Source organism: Bombina bombina, chromosome 6 (assembly GCF_027579735.1).
Source record: "Bombina bombina isolate aBomBom1 chromosome 6, aBomBom1.pri, whole genome shotgun sequence".
In the NCBI taxonomy this organism is placed as follows: Eukaryota; Metazoa; Chordata; class Amphibia; order Anura; family Bombinatoridae; genus Bombina; species Bombina bombina.
In genome coordinates, this window is record NC_069504.1 from 662,406,193 (window position 1) to 662,426,334 (window position 20,142).

Genomic DNA, 20,142 nt, shown 5'->3' on the forward strand with positions numbered 1-20,142 from the left:
AAACAGTACACTCCGGTACGATTTAAAAATAACAAACTTTTGGTTGAAGAATAAACTAAGTATAAAACACCATACTCCTCTTACGACCTCCATCTTGGTTGAGGCTTGCAAGAGAATGACTGGGTATGACAGTTAGGGGAGGAGCTATATAGCAGCTCTGCTGTGGGTGATCCTCTTGCAACTTCCTGTTGGGAAGGAGAATATCCCACAAGTAATGGATGATCCGTGGACTGGATACACTTAACAAGAGAAAACAACTTACCTTTTAAACTTGACAGCAGCTCCAGCTTCCTCCGGTCGTCGAAAGCAATTTCTGATGTCAGAAATGATGGATAGGTCATCCTCCAATCACGGCTCCCCCCCCGGGGGAATCAGTGTCTGATTCAATGCCGTGATTGAAGGAAGCCGGATTCCTCATTTTAGACCCAGGAAGAGGCTTTGCAACGGGTGGAGGAAGCTGGAGCTGCTGTCAAGATTAAAAGGTAAGTTTTTTTCACAAAAGGAGTGAAATGTAAATTTTGATGAATTAAAGTGCCCCTGTTTTTAATTGAATTTTTAAAAACCGGGCACTTTAGCATCAAAATACATTCACTTTAAGCCTTTGGCTGGGGTGTCTTTGCCTCTTCCTGGTGGCCAAGTTCTGTATTTCCCACAAGTAATGAATGAAGCTGTGGACTCTCCTCGTATTAAGATGGAAATATATATTTTCAACATATATATTTAAAATATAATAACTAAACAAGTAAAAAAATAAAAGAAATATCCTTATGTTTAGAGATTTTTTTTTAAAATAGTTTAAATATGGATTGTGCACTTTGCATTATTTATTTTTAAGACTATATATACACATGGCAATGTTTCTGTGCTCTACCATAAGAAAAACAATGACAAATTAATTGTTACTGGTATTGTAAAGAATAGATAAGAAGTAGGAATAGGCAACATTTCAGGATTCAGCATTTGTTTGCTAAACAGATGACGAATATGGCTGCAGGCAGTGTAATTAATTTCCTTTTGGCGCTCGATGTATCCGTGTGAAAGAGCAACACACAAAGATCTGGATTTGCACAGATCTCTGTGTGTTGCTCTTTCACACGGATACATCTGGCGCCGAACCAAAACGAATGCCGCTGCCTGCAGCCCATACCTAATAAGAAGCCACCTGAAGACTCAGTATGTATTGAAAGTAATTGGAAAGAACATTATATCATCAGAATAAGAAATCATATTTATGTGTTATAGTCTTTTATTTTGTTCACATGCAAATGACTATGTTTTTTCACATACACTGGATACATTTTTGTAATTAAAAACATAATTTATGTAAGAACTTACCTGATAAATTCATTTCTTTCATATTAGCAAGAGTCCATGAGCTAGTGACGTATGGGATATACATTCCTACCAGGAGGGGCAAAGTTTCCCAAACCTTAAAATGCCTATAAATACACCCCTCACCACACCCACAAATCAGTTTAACGAATAGCCAAGAAGCGGGGTGATAAGAAAAAAGTGCAAAAGCATAAAAAATAAGGAATTGGAATAATTGTGCTTTATACAAAAAAATCATAAACCACCACAAAAAAGGGTTGGCCTCATGGACTCTTGCTAATATGAAAGAAATGAATTTATCAGGTAAGTTCTTACATAAATTATGTTTTCTTTCATGTAATTAGCAAGAGTCCATGAGCTAGTGACGTATGGGATAATGACTACCCAAGATGTGGATCTTTCCACGCAAGAGTCACTAGAGAGGGAGGGATAAAATAAAGACAGCCAAATCCTGCTGAAAATAATCCACACCCAAAATAAAGTTTAAATGAAAACATAAGCAGAAGATTCAAACTGAAACAGCTGCCTGAAGTACTTTTCTACCAAAAACTGCTTCAGAAGAAGAAAACACATCAAAATGGTAGAATTTAGTAAAAGTATGCAAAGAAGACCAAGTTGCTGCTTTGCAAATCTGATCAACCGAAGCTTCATTCCTAAACGCCCAGGAAGTAGAAACTGACCTAGTAGAATGAGCTGTAATCCTCTGAGGCGGAGTTTTACCCGACTCAACATAGGCATGATGAATTAAAGATTTCAACCAAGATGCCAAAGAAATGGCAGAAGCTTTCTGGCCTTTTCTAGAACCGGAAAAGATGACAAATAGACTAGAAGTCTTTCGGAAAGTCTTAGTAGCTTCAACATAATATTTCAAAGCTCTAACAACATCCCAAGAATGCAATGATTTCTCCTTAGAATTCTTAGGATTAGGGCATAATGAAGGAACTACAATTTCTCTACTAATGTTGTTGGAATTCACAACCTTAGGTAAAAATTCAAAAGAAGTTCGCAACACTGCCTTATCCTGATGAAAAATCAGAAAAGGAGACTCACAAGAAAGAGCAGACAATTCAGACACTCTTCTGGCAGAAGAGATGGCCAAAAGGAACAAAACTTTCCAAGAAAGTAATTTAATGTCCAATGAATGCATAGGTTCAAACGGAGGAGCTTGAAGAGCCCCCAGAACCAAATTCAAACTCCAAGGAGGAGAAATTGACTTAATGACAGGTTTTATACGAACCAAGGCTTGTACAAAACAATGAAAATCAGGAAGATTAGCAATCTTTCTGTGAAAAAGAACAGAAAGAGCAGAGATTTGACCTTTCAAGGAACTTGCGGACAAACCTTTATCTAAACCATCCTGAAGAAACTGTAAAATTCTCGGAATTCTAAAAGAATGCCAGGAAAAATGATGAGAAAGACACCAAGAAATATAAGTCTTCCAGACTCTATAATATATCTCTCTAGATACAGATTTACGAGCCTGTAACATAGTATTAATCACAGAGTCAGAGAAACCTCTTTGACCAAGAATCAAGCGTTCAATCTCCATACCTTTAAATTTAATGATTTGAGATCCTGATGGAAAAAAGGACCTTGCGACAGAAGGTCTGGTCTTAACGGAAGAGTCCACGGTTGGCAAGAGGCCATCCGGACAAGATCCGCATACCAAAACCTGTGAGGCCATGCTGGAGCTACCAACAGAACAAACGAGCATTCCTTCAGAATCTTGGAGATTACTCTTGGAAGAAGAACTAGAGGCGGAAAGATATAGGCAGGATGATACTTCCAAGGAAGTGATAATGCATCCACTGCCTCCGCCTGAGGATCCCGGGATCTGGACAGATACCTGGGAAGTTTCTTGTTTAGATGAGAAGCCATCAGATCTATTTCTGGAAGTTCCCACATGTGAACAATCTGAAGAAATACCTCTGGGTGAAGAGACCATTCGCCCGGATGCAACGTTTGGCGACTGAGATAATCCGCTTCCCAATTGTCTATTCCTGGAATATGAACCACAGAGATTAGACAGGAACTGGATTCCGCCCAAACCAGAATTTGAGATACTTCTTTCATAGCCAGAGGACTGTGAGTCCGTCCTTGATGATTGATGTATGCCACAGTTGTGACATTGTCTGTCTGAAAACAAATGAACGATTCTCTCTTCAGAAGAGGCCAAGACTGAAGAGCTCTGAAAATTGCACTGAGTTCCAAAATATTGATCGGTAATCTCACCTCCTGAGATTCCCAAACCCCTTGTGCTGTCAGAGACCCCCACACAGCTCCCCAACCTGTAAGACTTGCATCTGTTGAAATTACAGTCCAGGTCGGAAGCACAAAAGAAGCCCCCTGAACTAAACTATGGTGATCTGTCCACCACATCAGAGAGTGTCGTACAATCGGTTTTAAAGATATTAATTGAGATATCTTTGTGTAATCCCTGCACCATTGGTTCAGCATACAGAGCTGAAGAGGTCGCATGTGAAAACGAGCAAAGGGGATCGCGTCCGATGCAGCAGTCATAAGACCTAGAATTTCCATGCATAAGGCTACCGAAGGGAATGATTGTGACTGAAGGTTTCGACAAGCTGAAATCAATTTTAGACGTCTCTTGTCTGTCAAAGACAGAGTCATGGACACTGAATCTATCTGGAAACCCAAAAAACAGAATTTATGTTTACCTGATAAATTACTTTCTCCAACGGTGTGTCCGGTCCACGGCGTCATCCTTACTTGTGGGATATTCTCCTCCCCAACAGGAAATGGCAAAGAGCCCAGCAAAGCTGGTCACATGATCCCTCCTAGGCTCCGCCTACCCCAGTCATTCGACCGACGTTAAGGAGGAATATTTGCATAGGAGAAACCATATGATACCGTGGTGACTGTAGTTAAAGAAAATAAATTATCAGACCTGATTAAAAAAACCAGGGCGGGCCGTGGACCGGACACACCGTTGGAGAAAGTAATTTATCAGGTAAACATAAATTCTGTTTTCTCCAACATAGGTGTGTCCGGTCCACGGCGTCATCCTTACTTGTGGGAACCAATACCAAAGCTTTAGGACACGGATGAAGGGAGGGAGCAAATCAGGTCACCTAAATGGAAGGCACCACGGCTTGCAAAACCTTTCTCCCAAAAATAGCCTCAGAAGAAGCAAAAGTATCAAACTTGTAAAATTTGGTAAAAGTGTGCAGTGAAGACCAAGTCGCTGCCCTACATATCTGATCAACAGAAGCCTCGTTCTTGAAGGCCCATGTGGAAGCCACAGCCCTAGTGGAATGAGCTGTGATTCTTTCGGGAGGCTGCCGTCCGGCAGTCTCGTAAGCCAATCTGATGATGCTTTTAATCCAAAAAGAGAGAGAGGTAGAAGTTGCTTTTTGACCTCTCCTTTTACCAGAATAAACAACAAACAAGGAAGATGTTTGTCTAAAATCCTTTGTAGCATCTAAATAGAATTTTAGAGCGCGAACAACATCCAAATTGTGCAACAAACGTTCCTTCTTTGAAACTGGTTTCGGACACAGAGAAGGTACGATAATCTCCTGGTTAATGTTTTTGTTAGAAACAACTTTTGGAAGAAAACCAGGCTTAGTACGTAAAACCACCTTATCTGCATGGAACACCAGATAAGGAGGAGAACACTGCAGAGCAGATAATTCTGAAACTCTTCTAGCAGAAGAGATTGCAACTAAAAACAAAACTTTCCAAGATAATAACTTAATATCAACGGAATGTAAGGGTTCAAACGGAACCCCCTGAAGAACTGAAAGAACTAAATTGAGACTCCAAGGAGGAGTCAAAGGTTTGTAAACAGGCTTAATTCTAACCAGAGCCTGAACAAAGGCTTGAACATCTGGCACAGCTGCCAGCTTTTTGTGAAGTAACACAGACAAGGCAGAAATCTGTCCCTTCAGGGAACTTGCAGATAATCCTTTTTCCAATCCTTCTTGAAGGAAGGATAGAATCTTAGGAATCTTAACCTTGTCCCAAGGGAATCCTTTAGATTCACACCAACAGATATATTTTTTCCAAATTTTGTGGTAAATTTTTCTAGTTACAGGCTTTCTGGCCTGAACAAGAGTATCGATAACAGAATCTGAGAACCCTCGCTTCGATAAGATCAAGCGTTCAATCTCCAAGCAGTCAGCTGGAGTGAAACCAGGTTCGGATGTTCGAACGGACCCTGAACAAGAAGGTCTCGTCTCAAAGGTAGCTTCCAAGGTGGAGCCGATGACATATTCACCAGATCTGCATACCAAGTCCTGCGTGGCCACGCAGGAGCTATCAAGATCACCGACGCCCTCTCCTGATTGATCCTGGCTACCAGCCTGGGGATGAGAGGAAACGGCGGGAACACATAAGCTAGTTTGAAGGTCCAAGGTGCTACTAGTGCATCCACTAGAGCCGCCTTGGGATCCCTGGATCTGGACCCGTAGCAAGGAACTTTGAAGTTCTGACGAGAGGCCATCAGATCCATGTCTGGAATGCCCCACAGCTGAGTGACTTGGGCAAAGATTTCCGGATGGAGTTCCCACTCCCCCGGATGCAATGTCTGACGACTCAGAAAATCCGCTTCCCAATTTTCCACTCCTGGGATGTGGATAGCGGACAGGTGGCAGGAGTGAGACTCCGCCCATAGAACGATTTTGGTCACTTCTTCCATCGCTAGAGAACTCCTTGTTCCCCCCTGATGGTTGATGTACGCAACAGTTGTCATGTTGTCTGATTGAAACCGTATGAACTTGGCCCTCGCTAGCTGAGGCCAAGCCTTGAGAGTATTGAATATCGCTCTCAGTTCCAGAATATTTATCGGTAGAAGAGATTCTTCCCGAGACCAAAGACCCTGAGCTTTCAGGGCTCCCCAGACCGCGCCCCAGCCCATCAGACTGGCGTCGGTCGTGACAATGACCCACTCTGGTCTGCGGAATGTCATCCCTTGTGACAGGTTGTCCAGGGACAGCCACCAACGGAGTGAGTCTCTGGTCCTCTGATTTACTTGTATCTTCGGAGACAAGTCTGTATAATCCCCATTCCACTGACTGAGCATGCACAGTTGTAATGGTCTTAGATGAATGCGCGCAAAAGGAACTATGTCCATTGCCGCTACCATCAACCCGATCACTTCCATGCACTGAGCTATGGAAGGAAGAGGAACGGAATGAAGTATCCGACAAGAGTCTAGAAGCTTTGTTTTTCTGGCCTCTGTCAGAAATATCCTCATTTCTAAGGAGTCTATTATTGTTCCCAAGAAGGGAACCCTTGTTGACGGAGATAGAGAACTCTTTTCCACGTTCACTTTCCATCCGTGAGATCTGAGAAAGGCCAGGACGATGTCCGTGTGAGCCTTTGCTTGAGGAAGGGACGACGCTTGAATCAGAATGTCGTCCAAGTAAGGTACTACAGCAATGCCCCTTGGTCTTAGCACAGCTAGAAGGGACCCTAGTACCTTTGTGAAAATCCTTGGAGCAGTGGCTAATCCGAAAGGAAGCGCCACGAACTGGTAATGCTTGTCCAGGAATGCGAACCTCAGGAACCGATGATGTTCCTTGTGGATAGGAATATGTAGATACGCATCCTTTAAATCCACCGTGGTCATGAATTGACCTTCCTGGATGGAAGGAAGAATAGTTCGAATGGTTTCCATTTTGAACGATGGAACCTTGAGAAACTTGTTTAAGATCTTGAGATCTAAGATTGGTCTGAACGTTCCCTCTTTTTTGGGAACTATGAACAGATTGGAGTAGAACCCCATCCCTTGTTCTCTTAATGGAACAGGATGAATCACTCCCATTTTTAACAGGTCTTCTACACAATGTAAGAATGCCTGTCTTTTTATGTGGTCTAAAGACAACTGAGACCTGTGGAACCTCCCCCTTGGGGGAAGTCCCTTGAATTCCAGAAGATAACCTTGGGAGACTATTTCTAGCGCCCAAGGATCCAGAACATCTCTTGCCCAAGCCTGAGCGAAGAGAGAGAGTCTGCCCCCCACCAGATCCGGTCCCGGATCGGGGGCCAACTTTTCATGCAGTCTTGGTAGCAGTGGCAGGTTTCTTGGCCTGCTTTCCCTTGTTCCAGCCTTGCATTGGTCTCCAAGCTGGCTTGGCTTGAGAAGTATTACCCTCTTGCTTAGAGGACGTAGCACCTCGGGCTGGTCCGTTTCTACGAAAGGGACGAAAAGTAGGTTTATTTTTTGCCTTGAAAGGCCGATCCTGAGGAAGGGCGTGGCCCTTACCCCCAGTGATATCAGAGATAATCTCTTTCAAGTCAGGGCCAAACAGCGTTTTCCCCTTGAAAGGAATGTTAAGTAGCTTGTTCTTGGAAGACGCATCAGCCGACCAAGATTTCAACCAAAGCGCTCTGCGCGCCACAATAGCAAACCCAGAATTCTTAGCCGCTAACCTAGCCAATTGCAAAGTGGCGTCTAGGGTGAAAGAATTAGCCAATTTGAGAGCATTGATTCTGTCCATAATCTCCTCATAAGGAGGAGAATCACTATCGACCGCCTTTATCAGCTCATCGAACCAGAAACATGCGGCTGTAGCGACAGGGACAATGCATGCAATTGGTTGTAGAAGGTAACCCTGCTGAACAAACATCTTTTTAAGCAAACCTTCTAATTTTTTATCCATAGGATCTTTGAAAGCACAACTATCCTCTATGGGTATAGTGGTGCGTTTGTTTAAAGTGGAAACCGCCCCCTCGACCTTGGGGACTGTCTGCCATAAGTCCTTTCTAGGGTCGACCAAAGGAAACAATTTTTTAAATATGGGGGGAGGGACGAAAGGAATACCGGGCCTTTCCCATTCTTTATTAACAATGTCCGCCACCCGCTTGGGTATAGGAAAAGCTTCTGGGAGCCCCGGCACCTCTAGGAACTTGTCCATTTTACATAGTTTCTCTGGGATGACCAACTTGTCACAATCATCCAGAGTGGATAATACCTCCTTAAGCAGAATGCGGAGATGTTCCAACTTAAATTTAAATGCAATCACATCAGGTTCAGCCTGTTGAGAAATGTTCCCTGAATCAGTAATTTCTCCCTCAGACAAAACTTCCCTGGCCCCATCAGACTGGGTTAGGGGCCCTTCAGAGATATTAGTATCAGCGTTGCCATGCTCTTCAGTATCTAAAACAGAGCAGCCGCGCTTACGCTGACAAGTGTTCATTTGGGCTAAAATGTTTTTGACAGAATTATCCATTACAGCCGTTAATTGTTGCATAGTAAGGAGTATTGGCGCGCTAGATGTACTAGGGGCCTCCTGAGTGGGCAAGACTCGTGTAGACGAAGGAGGGAATGATGCAGTACCATGCTTACTCCCCTCACTTGAGGAATCATCTTGGGCATCATTGTCATTATCACATAAATCACATTTATTTAAATGAATAGGAATTCTGGCTTCCCCACATTCAGAACACAGTCTATCTGGTAGTTCAGACATGTTAAACAGGCATAAACTTGATAACAAAGTACAAAAAACGTTTTAAAATAAAACCGTTACTGTCACTTTAAATTTTAAACTGAACACACTTTATTACTGCAATTGCGAAAAAACATGAAGGAATTGTGCAAAATTCACCAAATTTTCACCACAGTGTCTTAAAGCCTTAAAAGTATTGCACACCAAATTTGGAAGCTTTAACCCTTAAAATAACGGAACCGGAGCCGTTTTAAACTTTAACCCCTTTACAGTCCCTGGTATCTGCTTTGCTGAGACCCAACCAAGCCCAAAGGGGAATACGATACCAAATGACGCCTTCAGAAAGTCTTTTCTAAGTGTCAGAGCTCCTCTCACATGCGACTGCATGCCATGCCTCTCAAAAACAAGTGCGCCACACCGGCGCGAAAATGAGGCTCTGCTTATGCTTTGGGAAAGCCCCTAAGGTATAAGGTGTCTAATACAGTGCCTGCCGATATTATTATATCAAAATACCCAGATAAAATGATTCCTCAAGGCTAAATATGTGTTAATAATGAATCGATTTAGCCCAAAAAAAGTCTACAGTCTTAATAAGCCCTTGTGAAGCCCTTATTTACGATCGTAATAAACATGGCTTACCGGATCCCATAGGGAAAATGACAGCTTCCAGCATTACATCGTCTTGTTAGAATGTGTCATACCTCAAGCAGCAAGAGACTGCATACTGTTCCCCCAACTGAAGTTAATTGCTCTCAACAGTCCTGTGTGGAACAGCCATGGATTTTAGTTACGGTTGCTAAAATCATTTTCCTCATACAAACAGAAATCTTCATCTCTTTTCTGTTTCTGAGTAAATAGTACATACCAGCACTATTTCAAAATAACAAACTCTTGATTGAATAATAAAAACTACAGTTAAACACTAAAAAACTCTAAGCCATCTCCGTGGAGATGTTGCCTGTACAACGGCAAAGAGAATGACTGGGGTAGGCGGAGCCTAGGAGGGATCATGTGACCAGCTTTGCTGGGCTCTTTGCCATTTCCTGTTGGGGAGGAGAATATCCCACAAGTAAGGATGACGCCGTGGACCGGACACACCTATGTTGGAGAAAGGTTACCCTTGTCTGAGGAATCAATGAACTTTTTAGTGAACTGATCCTCCAACCATGATTTTGAAGAAACAACAAAAGTCGATTCGTATGAAATTCTGCTAAATGTGAAGACTGAGCAAGTACCAAGATATCGTCCAAATAAGGAAATACCACAATACCCTGTTCTCTGATTACAGATAGAAGGGCACCGAGAACCTTTGTAAAAATTCTTGAAGCTGTTGCTAGGCCAAGCGGCAGAGCCACAAACTGGTAATGCTTGTCTAGGAAAGAGAATCTCAGAAACTGATAGTGAGCTGGATGAATCGGAATATGCAGATATGCATCCTGTAAATCTATTGTAGACATATAATGCCCTTGCTGAACAAAAGGCAGGATAGTCCTTACAGTTACCATTTTGAATGTTGGTATCCTTACATAACGATTCAATATTTTTAGATCCAGAACTGGTCTGAAGGAATTCTCCTTCTTTGGTACAATGAAGAGATTCGAATAAAACCCCAGCCCCTGTTCCAGAACTGGAACTGGCATAATTACTCCAGCCAACTCTAGATCTGAAACACATTTCAGAAATGCTTGAGCTTTCGCTGGGTTTACTGGGACACGGGAAAGAAAGAATCTCTTTGCAGGAGGTCTTATCTTGAAACCAATTCTGTACCCTTCTGAAATAATGTTCTGAATCCAAAGATTGTGAACAGAATTGATCCAAATTTCTTTGAAAAAACGTAATCTGCCCCCTACCAGCTGAGCTGGAATGAGGGCCGCACCTTCATGTGGACTTAGAAGCTGGCTTTGCTTTTCTAGACGGCTTGGATTTATTCCAGACTGGAGATGGTTTCCAAACTGAAACTGCTCCTGAGGATGAAGGATCAGGCTTTTGTTCTTTGTTGAAACGAAAGGAACGAAAACGATTATTAGCCCTGTTTTTACCCTTAGATTTTTTATTCTGTGGTAAAAAAGTTCCTTTCCCACCAGTAACAGTTGAGATAATAGAATCCAACTGAACCAAATAATTTATTACCCTGGAAAGAAAGATATCAGCATTCCAAGTTTTAAGCCATAAAGCTCTTCTAGCTAAAATAGCTAGAGACATAAACCTGACATCAACTCTGATAATATCAAAAATGGCATCACAGATAAAATTATTAGCATGTTGAAGAAGAATAATAATGTTATGAGAATCATGATCTGTTACTTGTTGCGCTAAAGTTTCCAACCAAAAAGTTGAAGCTGCAGCAACATCCGCCAAAGATATAGCAGGTCTAAGAAGATTACCTGAACACAAATAAGCTTTTCTTAGAAAGGATTCAATTTTCCTATCCAAAGGATCCTTAAAGGAAGTACCATCTGCCGTAGGAATAGTAGTACGTTTAGCAAGGGTAGAGATAGCCCCATCAACTTTAGGGATTTTGTCCCAAAACTCTAATCTGTCAGACGGCACAGGATATAATTGCTTAAAACGTTTAGAAGGAGTAAATGAATTACCCAAATTATTCCATTCCCTGGAAATTACTTCAGAAATAGCACCAGGGACAGGAAAAACTTCTGGAATAACTACAGGAGATTTAAAGACCTTGTCTAAACGTTTAGATTTAGTATCAAGAGGACCAGAATCCTCAATTTCTAATGCAATTAGGACTTCTTTAAGTAAAGAACGAATAAATTCCATTTTAAATAAATATGAAGATTTATCAGCATCAACCTCTGAAACAGAATCCTCTGAACCAGAAGAATCATTAGAATCAGAATGATGATGTTCATTTAAAAATTCATCTGGATAAAGAGAAGTTTTAAAAGACTTTTTATGTTTACTAGAAGGAGGAATAACAGACATAGCCTTCTTAATAGATTCAGAAACAAAATCTCTTATGTTATCAGGAACACTCTGAACATTAGATGTTGATGGAACTGCAACAGGTAATGGTATTTTACTAAAGGAAATATTTTCTGCATTAACAAGATTGTCATGACATTTAATACAAACAACAGCTGGAGGAACAGCTACCAAAAGTTTACAGCAGATACACTTAGCTTTGGTAGTTCCAGCACCAGGCAGCGATTTTCCTTAAGTATCTTCTGACTCAGATGCAACATGAGACATCTTGCAATATGTAAGAGAAAAAACAACATATAAAGCAAAATTGATCAAATTCCTTAAATGACAGTTTCAGGAATAGGAAAAAATGCCAAAGAACAAGCTTCTAGCAACCAGAAGCAATGAAAAATGAGACTTAAATAATGTGGAGACAAAAGCGACGCCCATATTTTTTTAGCGCCAAATAAGACGCCCACATTATTTGGCGCCTAAATGCTTTTGGCGCCAAAAATGACGCCACATCCGGAACGCCGACATTTTTGGCGCAAAAGAACGTCAAAAAATGACGCAACTTCCGGCGACACGTATGACGCCGGAAACAGAAAAGATTTTTTGCGCCAAAAAAGTCTGCACCAAGAATGACGCAATAAAATGAAGCATTTTCAGCCCCCGCGAGCCTAACAGCCCACAGGGAAAAAGTCAAATTTTTTAAGGTAAGAAAAAATTATTGATTCAAAATGCATTATCCCTAATATGAAACTGACTGTCTGAAAATAAGGAATGTTGAACATCCTGAGTCAAGGCAAATAAATGTTTGAATACATATATTTAGAACTTTATAAAAAAAGCGCCCAACCAAAGCTTAGAGTGTCACAGAAAATAAGACTTACTTACCCCAGGACACTCGTCTACATGTTGTAGAAAGCCAAACCAGTACTGAAACGAAAATCAGCAGAGGTAATGGTATATATATATAAGAGTATATCGTCGATCTGAAAAGGGAGGTAAGAGATGAATCTCTACGACCGATAACAGAGAACCTATGAAATAGACCCCGTAGAAGGAGATTATTGCATTCAAATAGGCAATACTCTCCTCACATCCTTCTGACATTCACTGCACGCTGAGAGGAAAACCGGGCTCCAACCTGTTGCGGAGCGCATATCAACGTAGAATCTAGCACAAACTTACTTCACCACCTCCATAGGAGGCAAAGTTTGTAAAACTGATTTGTGGGTGTGGTGAGGGGTGTATTTATAGGCATTTTAAGGTTTGGGAAACTTTGCCCCTCCTGGTAGGAATGTATATCCCATACGTCACTAGCTCATGGACTCTTGCTAATTACATGAAAGAAATGGCCTATTTTAAACAGGTATTTATTTTTACTTGAGTCTTCCATGCCTAAATATTATGAAAGGTTTGTCAGGTGCCAATGATTTTAGTGGCCAACAGCAAGGGAAGAAAGGGGAAAGTGAGACAGAGTCAGAAAGAAAATTCAAGCAAGATTAGCAACATGAGAAGGGTAAACTATTGCTGATGAGAAGGGGCAGTAGAGAGTGACATTAAAATTACTCTGAAATACATAGGGCTAGATTACAAGTGGAGCGCTATTTTAACATGTGCCTGTAAAGGGGCAAATTTTCTCGTTTACAGGCGCACGTTAAATAACCAGCCATTACAAGTGGCTGGTAAATGCTACCGCGAGCTGGAACGAGATCACATCTCTCGGTAATGAAAAAAAACAGAATTTATGCTTACCTGATAAATTACTTTCTCCAACGGTGTGTCCGGTCCACGGCGTCATCCTTACTTGTGGGATATTCTCTTCCCCAACAGGAAATGGCAAAGAGTCCCAGCAAAGCTGGTCACATGATCCCTCCTAGGCTCCGCCCACCCCAGTCATTCGACCGACGGACAGGAGGAAATATATATAGGAGAAACCATATGATACCGTGGTGACTGTAGTTAGAGAAAATAATTCATCAGACCTGATTAAAAAACCAGGGCGGGCCGTGGACCGGACACACCGTTGGAGAAAGTAATTTATCAGGTAAGCATAAATTCTGTTTTCTCCAACATTGGTGTGTCCGGTCCACGGCGTCATCCTTACTTGTGGGAACCAATACCAAAGCTTTAGGACACGGATGAAGGGAGGGAGCAAATCAGGTCACCTAAATGGAAGGCACCACGGCTTGCAAAACCTTTCTCCCAAAAATAGCCTCCGAAGAAGCAAAAGTATCAAATTTGTAAAATTTGGCAAAAGTGTGCAGTGAAGACCAAGTCGCTGCCTTACATATCTGGTCAACAGAAGCCTCGTTCTTGAAGGCCCATGTGGAAGCCACAGCCCTAGTGGAGTGAGCTGTGATTCTTTCAGGAGGCTGCCGTCCGGCAGTCTCATAAGCCAATCGGATAATGCTTTTAAGCCAAAAGGAAAGAGAGGTAGAAGTCGCTTTTTGACCTCTCCTTTTACCAGAATAAACAACAAACAAGGAAGATGTTTGTCTGAAATCTTTAGTAGCCTCTAAATATAATTTTAGAGCACGGACTACGTCCAAATTGTGTAACAAACGTTCCTTCTTTGAAACTGGATTCGGACACAAAGAAGGTACAACTATCTCCTGGTTAATATTTTTGTTGGAAACAACTTTCGGAAGAAAACCAGGCTTAGTACGCAAAACCACCTTATCTGCATGGAACACCAGATAGGGCGGAGAACACTGCAGAGAAGATAACTCTGAAACTCTTCTAGCAGAAGAAATTGCAACCAAAAACAAAACTTTCCAAGATAGTAACTTAATATCTACGGAATGTAAGGGTTCAAACTGAACCCCTTGAAGAACTGAAAGAACTAGATTTAGACTCCAGGGAGGAGTCAAAGGTCTGTAAACAGGCTTGATCCTAACCAGAGCCTGAACAAATGCTTGAACATCTGGTACGGCTGCCAGTCTTTTGTGAAGTAAAACAGATAAAGCAGAGATCTGTCCCTTTAGAGAACTTGCAGATAATCCTTTCTCCAAACCTTCTTGTAGAAAGGATAGAATCTTAGGAATTCTTATCTTGTTCCATGGGAATCCTTTAGATTCACACCAACAGATATATTTTTTCCATATTTTATGGTAAATTTTTCTAGTTACAGGCTTTCTAGCCTGAATCAGAGTATCTATTACAGAATCTGAAAACCCACGCTTTGATAAAATCAAGCGTTCAATCTCCAAGCCGTCAGTTGGAGGGAAACCAGATTCGGATGTTCGAATGGACCCTGAACAAGAAGGTCCTGTCTCAAAGGTAGCTTCCATGGTGGAGCCGATGACATATTCACCAGGTCTGCATACCAAGTCCTGCGTGGCCACGCAGGAGCTATCAAGATCACCGAGGCCCTCTCCTGATTGATCCTGGCTACCAGCCTGGGGATGAGAGGAAACGGTGGGAATACATAAGCTAGGTTGAAGGTCCAAGGTGCTACTAGTGCATCTACTAGAGTCGCCTTGGGATCCCTGGATCTGGACCCGTAGCAAGGAACCTTGAAGTTCTGACGAGACGCCATCAGATCCATGTCTGGAATGCCCCATAATTGAGTTATTTGGGCAAAGATTTCCGGATGGAGTTCCCACTCCCCCGGATGGAATGTCTGACGACTCAGAAAATCCGCTTCCCAATTTTCCACTCCTGGGATGTGGATCGCAGACAAGTGGCAGGAGTGATCCTCCGCCCATTGAATTATCTTGGTCACTTCTTTCATCGCCAGGGAACTCCTTGTTCCCCCCTGATGATTGATATATGCAACGGTCGTCATGTTGTCTGACTGAAACCTTATGAATTTGGCCATTGCTAGTTGAGGCCAAGCTCTGAGAGCATTGAATATCGCTCTCAGTTCCAGAATGTTTATCGGGAGACGAGATTCTTCCCGAGACCATAGACCCTGAGCTTTCAGGGATTCCCAGACCGTGCCCCAGCCCACTAGGCTGGCGTCGGTCGTGATAATGACCCACTCTGGTCTGCGGAAGCTCATTCCCTGTGACAGATTGTCCAGGATCAGCCACCAACGGAGTGAATCTCTGGTCTTTTGATCTACTTGAATCGTCGGAGACAAGTCTGTATAATCCCCATTCCACTGTCTGAGCATGCACAGTTGTAATGGTCTTAGATGAATTCGTGCAAAAGGAACTATGTCCATTGTTGCAACCATCAATCCTATTATTTCCATGCACTGCGCTATGGAAGGACGAGGAACAGAATGAAGTACTTGACAAGAGCTTAGAAGTTTTGATTTTCTGACCTCTGTCAGAAAAATCCTCATTTCTAAGGAATCTATTATTGTTCCCAAGAAGGGAACTCTTGTTGACGGGGAAAGAGAACTTTTTTCTTTGTTCACCTTCCATCCGTGAGATCTGAGAAAGGCTAGGACGATGTCCGTATGAGCCTTTGCTTTTGACAGGGACGACGCTTGAATCAGGATGTCGTCCAAGTAAGGTACTACTGCAATGCCCCTTGGTCTTAGAACCGCTAGAAGGGACCCTAGTACCTTTGTGAAAATCCTTGGAGCAGTGGCTAATCCGAATGGAAGTGCCACAAACTGGTAATGCTTGTCCAGAAAAGCGAACCTTAGGAACTGATGATGTTCCTTGTGGATAGGAATATGTAGGTACGCATCCTTTAAATCCACGGTAGTCATAAATTGATTTTCCTGGATAGTAGGTAGGATCGTTCGAATAGTTTCCATTTTGAACGATGGTACCCTGAGAAATTTGTTTAGGATCTTTAAATCCAAAATTGGTCTGAATGTTCCCTCTTTTTTGGGAACTATGAACAGATTGGAATAAAATCCCATTCCTTGTTCTCTTATTGGAACTGGATGTATCACTCCCATCTTTAACAGGTCTTCTACACAATGTAAGAATGCCTGTCTCTTTGGTTTGAAGATAATTGAGACCTGTGGAACCTTCCCCTTGGGGGTAGTTCCTTGAATTCCAGGAGATAACCTTGAGAAACTATTTCTAGCGCCCAAGGATCGTGAACATCTCTTGCCCAAGCCTGAGCAAAGAGAGAAAGTCTGCCCCCCACTAGATCCGGTCCCGGATCGGGGGCTATCCCTTCATGCTGTTTTGGTAGCAGTGGTAGGCTTCTTGGCCTGCTTACCCTTGTTCCAGCCTTGCATTGGTTTCCAGGCTGGTTTGGGTTGTGAAGTATTACCCTCTTGCTTAGAGGATACAGAATTAGAGGCTGGTCCGTTTCTGCGAAAGGGACGAAAATTAGGCTTATTTTTAGCCTTAAAAGACCTATCCTGTGGGAGGGCGTGGCCCTTTCCCCCAGTGATGTCTGAAATAATCTCTTTCAAATCAGGTCCAAATAATGTTTTACCTTTGAAAGGAATGTTAAGCAATTTTGTCTTGGAAGACACATCCGCTGACCAAGACTTTAGCTCTACGCGCCACGATAGCAAACCCTGAATTTTTCGCCGCTAATCTAGCTAATTGCAAAGCGGCATCTAAAACAAAAGAGTTAGCCAATTTAAGTGCTTGAACTCTGTCCATAACCTCCTCATACGAAGATTCTTTACTGAGCGACTTTTCTAGTTCCTCGAACCAGAAACACGCTGCCGTAGTGACAGGAACAATGCATGAAATTGGTTGTAGAAGGTAACCTTGCTGTACAAAAATCTTTTTAAGCAAACCCTCTAAATTCTTATCCATAGGATCTTTGAAAGCACAACTATCTTCGATAGGAATAGTAGTGCGTTTGTTTAGAGTAGAAACCGCCCCCTCGACCTTGGGGACTGTCTGCCATAAGTCCTTTCTGGGGTCGACTATAGGAAATAATTTCTTAAATATAGGGGGGGGAACAAAAGGTATGCCGGGCCTTTCCCACTCTTTATTTACTATGTCCGCCACCCGCTTGGGTATAGGAAAAGCGTCGGGGGGCACCGGAACCTCTAGGAACTTGTCCATCTTACATAATTTCTCTGGAATGACCAAATTGTCACAATCATCCAGAGTAGATAACACCTCCTTAAGCAGTGCGCGGAGATGTTCTAATTTAAATTTAAATGTCACAACATCAGGTTCAGCTTGATGAGAAATTTTTCCTGAATCTGAGATTTCTCCATCAGACAAAACCTCCCTCATGGCCCCTTGAGATTGGTGTGAGGGTATGTCAGAACAGTTATCATCAGCGTCCTCTTGCTCTTCAGTGTTTAAAACAGAGCAATCGCGCTTTCTCTGATAAGTAGGCATTTTGGATAAAAGATTTGCTATGGAGTTATCCATTACAGCCGTTAATTGTTGCATGGTAATAAGTATTGGAGCACTAGATGTACTAGGGGCCTCCTGTGTGGGCATAACTGGTGTAGACACAGTAGGGGATGATGTAGTATCATGTTTACTCCCCTCATTTGAGGAATCATCTTGGGCAATATCATTATCTGTGGCATTACTGTCCTTACTTTGTTTGGACACTATGGCACAATTATCACATAAATTTAAATGGGGAGACACATTGGCTTTCATACATATAGAACATAGCTTATCTGATGGTACAGACATGTTAAACAGGCTTAAACTTGTCAACAAAGCACAAAAAAAACGTTTTAAAATAAAACCGTTACTGTCACTTTAAATTTCAAACTGAAAACACTTTATTACTGAATATGTGAAAAAGTATGAAGGAATTGTTCAAAATTCACCAAAATTTCACCACAGTGTCTTAAAGCATTAAAAGTATTGCACACCAAATTTCAGAGCTTTAACCCTTAAATTAACGGAACCGGAGCCGTTTTCAAATTTAACCCCTATACAGTCCCAGCTATATGCTTTGCTGAGACCCAACCAAGCCCAGAGGGGAATACGATACCAAATGACGCCTTCTAGAAGCTTTTTTAGTGATTCTTAGATCCTTACACATGCATCTGCATGCCTTGCTCTCCAAAAACAACTGCGCAGTAATGGCGCGAAAATGAGGCTGAGTCTATAACTAGAAAGGCCCCCAGACTAAAAAAGGTGTCCAACACAGTGCCTGCCGTTTTTTAAACGTTCCCCAAGATTATAATGCCAATTATTAGCTACAATCTGCATAATATGCCCCAATAAAGCAATCGTTTTAGCCCATAAAAATGTCTACCAGTTTTTAAGCCCTTTTTTAAGCCCTTTATTCTTTTATATTTGACTAAGAAAATGGCTTACCGGTCCCCATGAGGGGAAATGACAGCCTTCCAGCATTACATGGTCTTGTTAGAAATATGGCTAGTCATACCTTAAGCAGAAAGGTCTGCTGTTTCCCCCAACTGAAGTTACTTCATCTCAACAGTCCTGTGTGGAAACAGCAATCGATTTTAGTTACTGTCTGCTAAAATCATCTTCCTCTTACAAACAGAAATCTTCATCCTTTTCTGTTTCAGAGTAAATAGTACATACCAGCACTATTTTAAAATAACAAACACTTGATAGAAGAATAAAAACTACATTTAAACACCAAAAAACTCTTAACCATCTCCGTGGAGATGTTGCCTGTGCAACGGCAAAGAGAATGACTGGGGTGGGCGGAGCCTAGGAGGGATCATGTGACCAGCTTTGCTGGTACTCTTTGCCATTTCCTGTTGGGGAAGAGAATATCCCACAAGTAAGGATGACGCCGTGGACCGGACACACCAATGTTGGAGAAATATTCCCTAATTTCCCCCAAAATAAAGTGTACAGTTCATGTATTAATAATAAAAATATGAGCATTTGTTTTAAATTAAAAATATTTGCACAAAGCAGTTATAAAGGGTTAAAGTGAGGGGATGTGAGGGAAAAAACGGCACTGAAAAGTGCCTTTACATAGCAGTCCATGGGGACTGTGTTTTATACTGTAAATATATATATGTACTTATATATTGATGTGTTAATATGTGTATACACACATATAAACACAAATATATATGTATATATATTTTAAATTTGCTGCGCGACTTACAACTTGCGCTGCGCTAGGTTCTTTGCCGTGTCTGACGGACTCACAACAAGGCTCTCATTGGAGCTTAAGTAAGTGCGAGCGTGAGCCCAAAGCTTCCAGGCAATGCAAATGCGAGATCGCGTTTGCATTGAGCTCTATTGTAATACCAGTGCACATTTGCGTGCGCCGGTATTACTGAGTGGAGCTCAAATATTGTGTTCCACTCGTAATCTAGCCCATAGTGTCTTATATGCAGATGCAGCTTTTTCGCAAAAGAGAATGTTTGCAGAGCCAGGAAATATGTCACTGGTTATAAATCAAATCTCACCATGTTCTGTTACAGCTGTAGGTGGGGTTTTCAGCATATGCTGAGCAATATCTATGAAAGCCTGAAATAATTCTCCTCTGCCCAACAGGTAGAAATCCTTTATAATCTGAAAATGTGAGATAGAAATGCATTTATTTTTTCTGTCCCATTTCAATTTGTTGCTTTAATAATAAATCAGCATCAGTACTAGAATTTCTACATAAACTGTTGTAATAC

At 41.9% G+C, this 20,142-nt stretch overlaps 1 protein-coding gene across 1 annotated transcript in view; it reads right to left on the reverse strand.

Moving 5' to 3' along the window:
* The window catches only part of TUBGCP4 (tubulin gamma complex associated protein 4), a 256,549-nt gene that overhangs the window by 89,239 nt on the left and 147,168 nt on the right, over positions 1 to 20,142 (reverse strand). Inside the window, exon 11 of the mRNA XM_053717737.1 lies at positions 19,927 to 20,032. Within this exon, the coding sequence (XP_053573712.1) occupies positions 19,927 to 20,032 (106 nt within the window). The remainder of the gene's footprint in view (positions 1 to 19,926; positions 20,033 to 20,142) is intronic.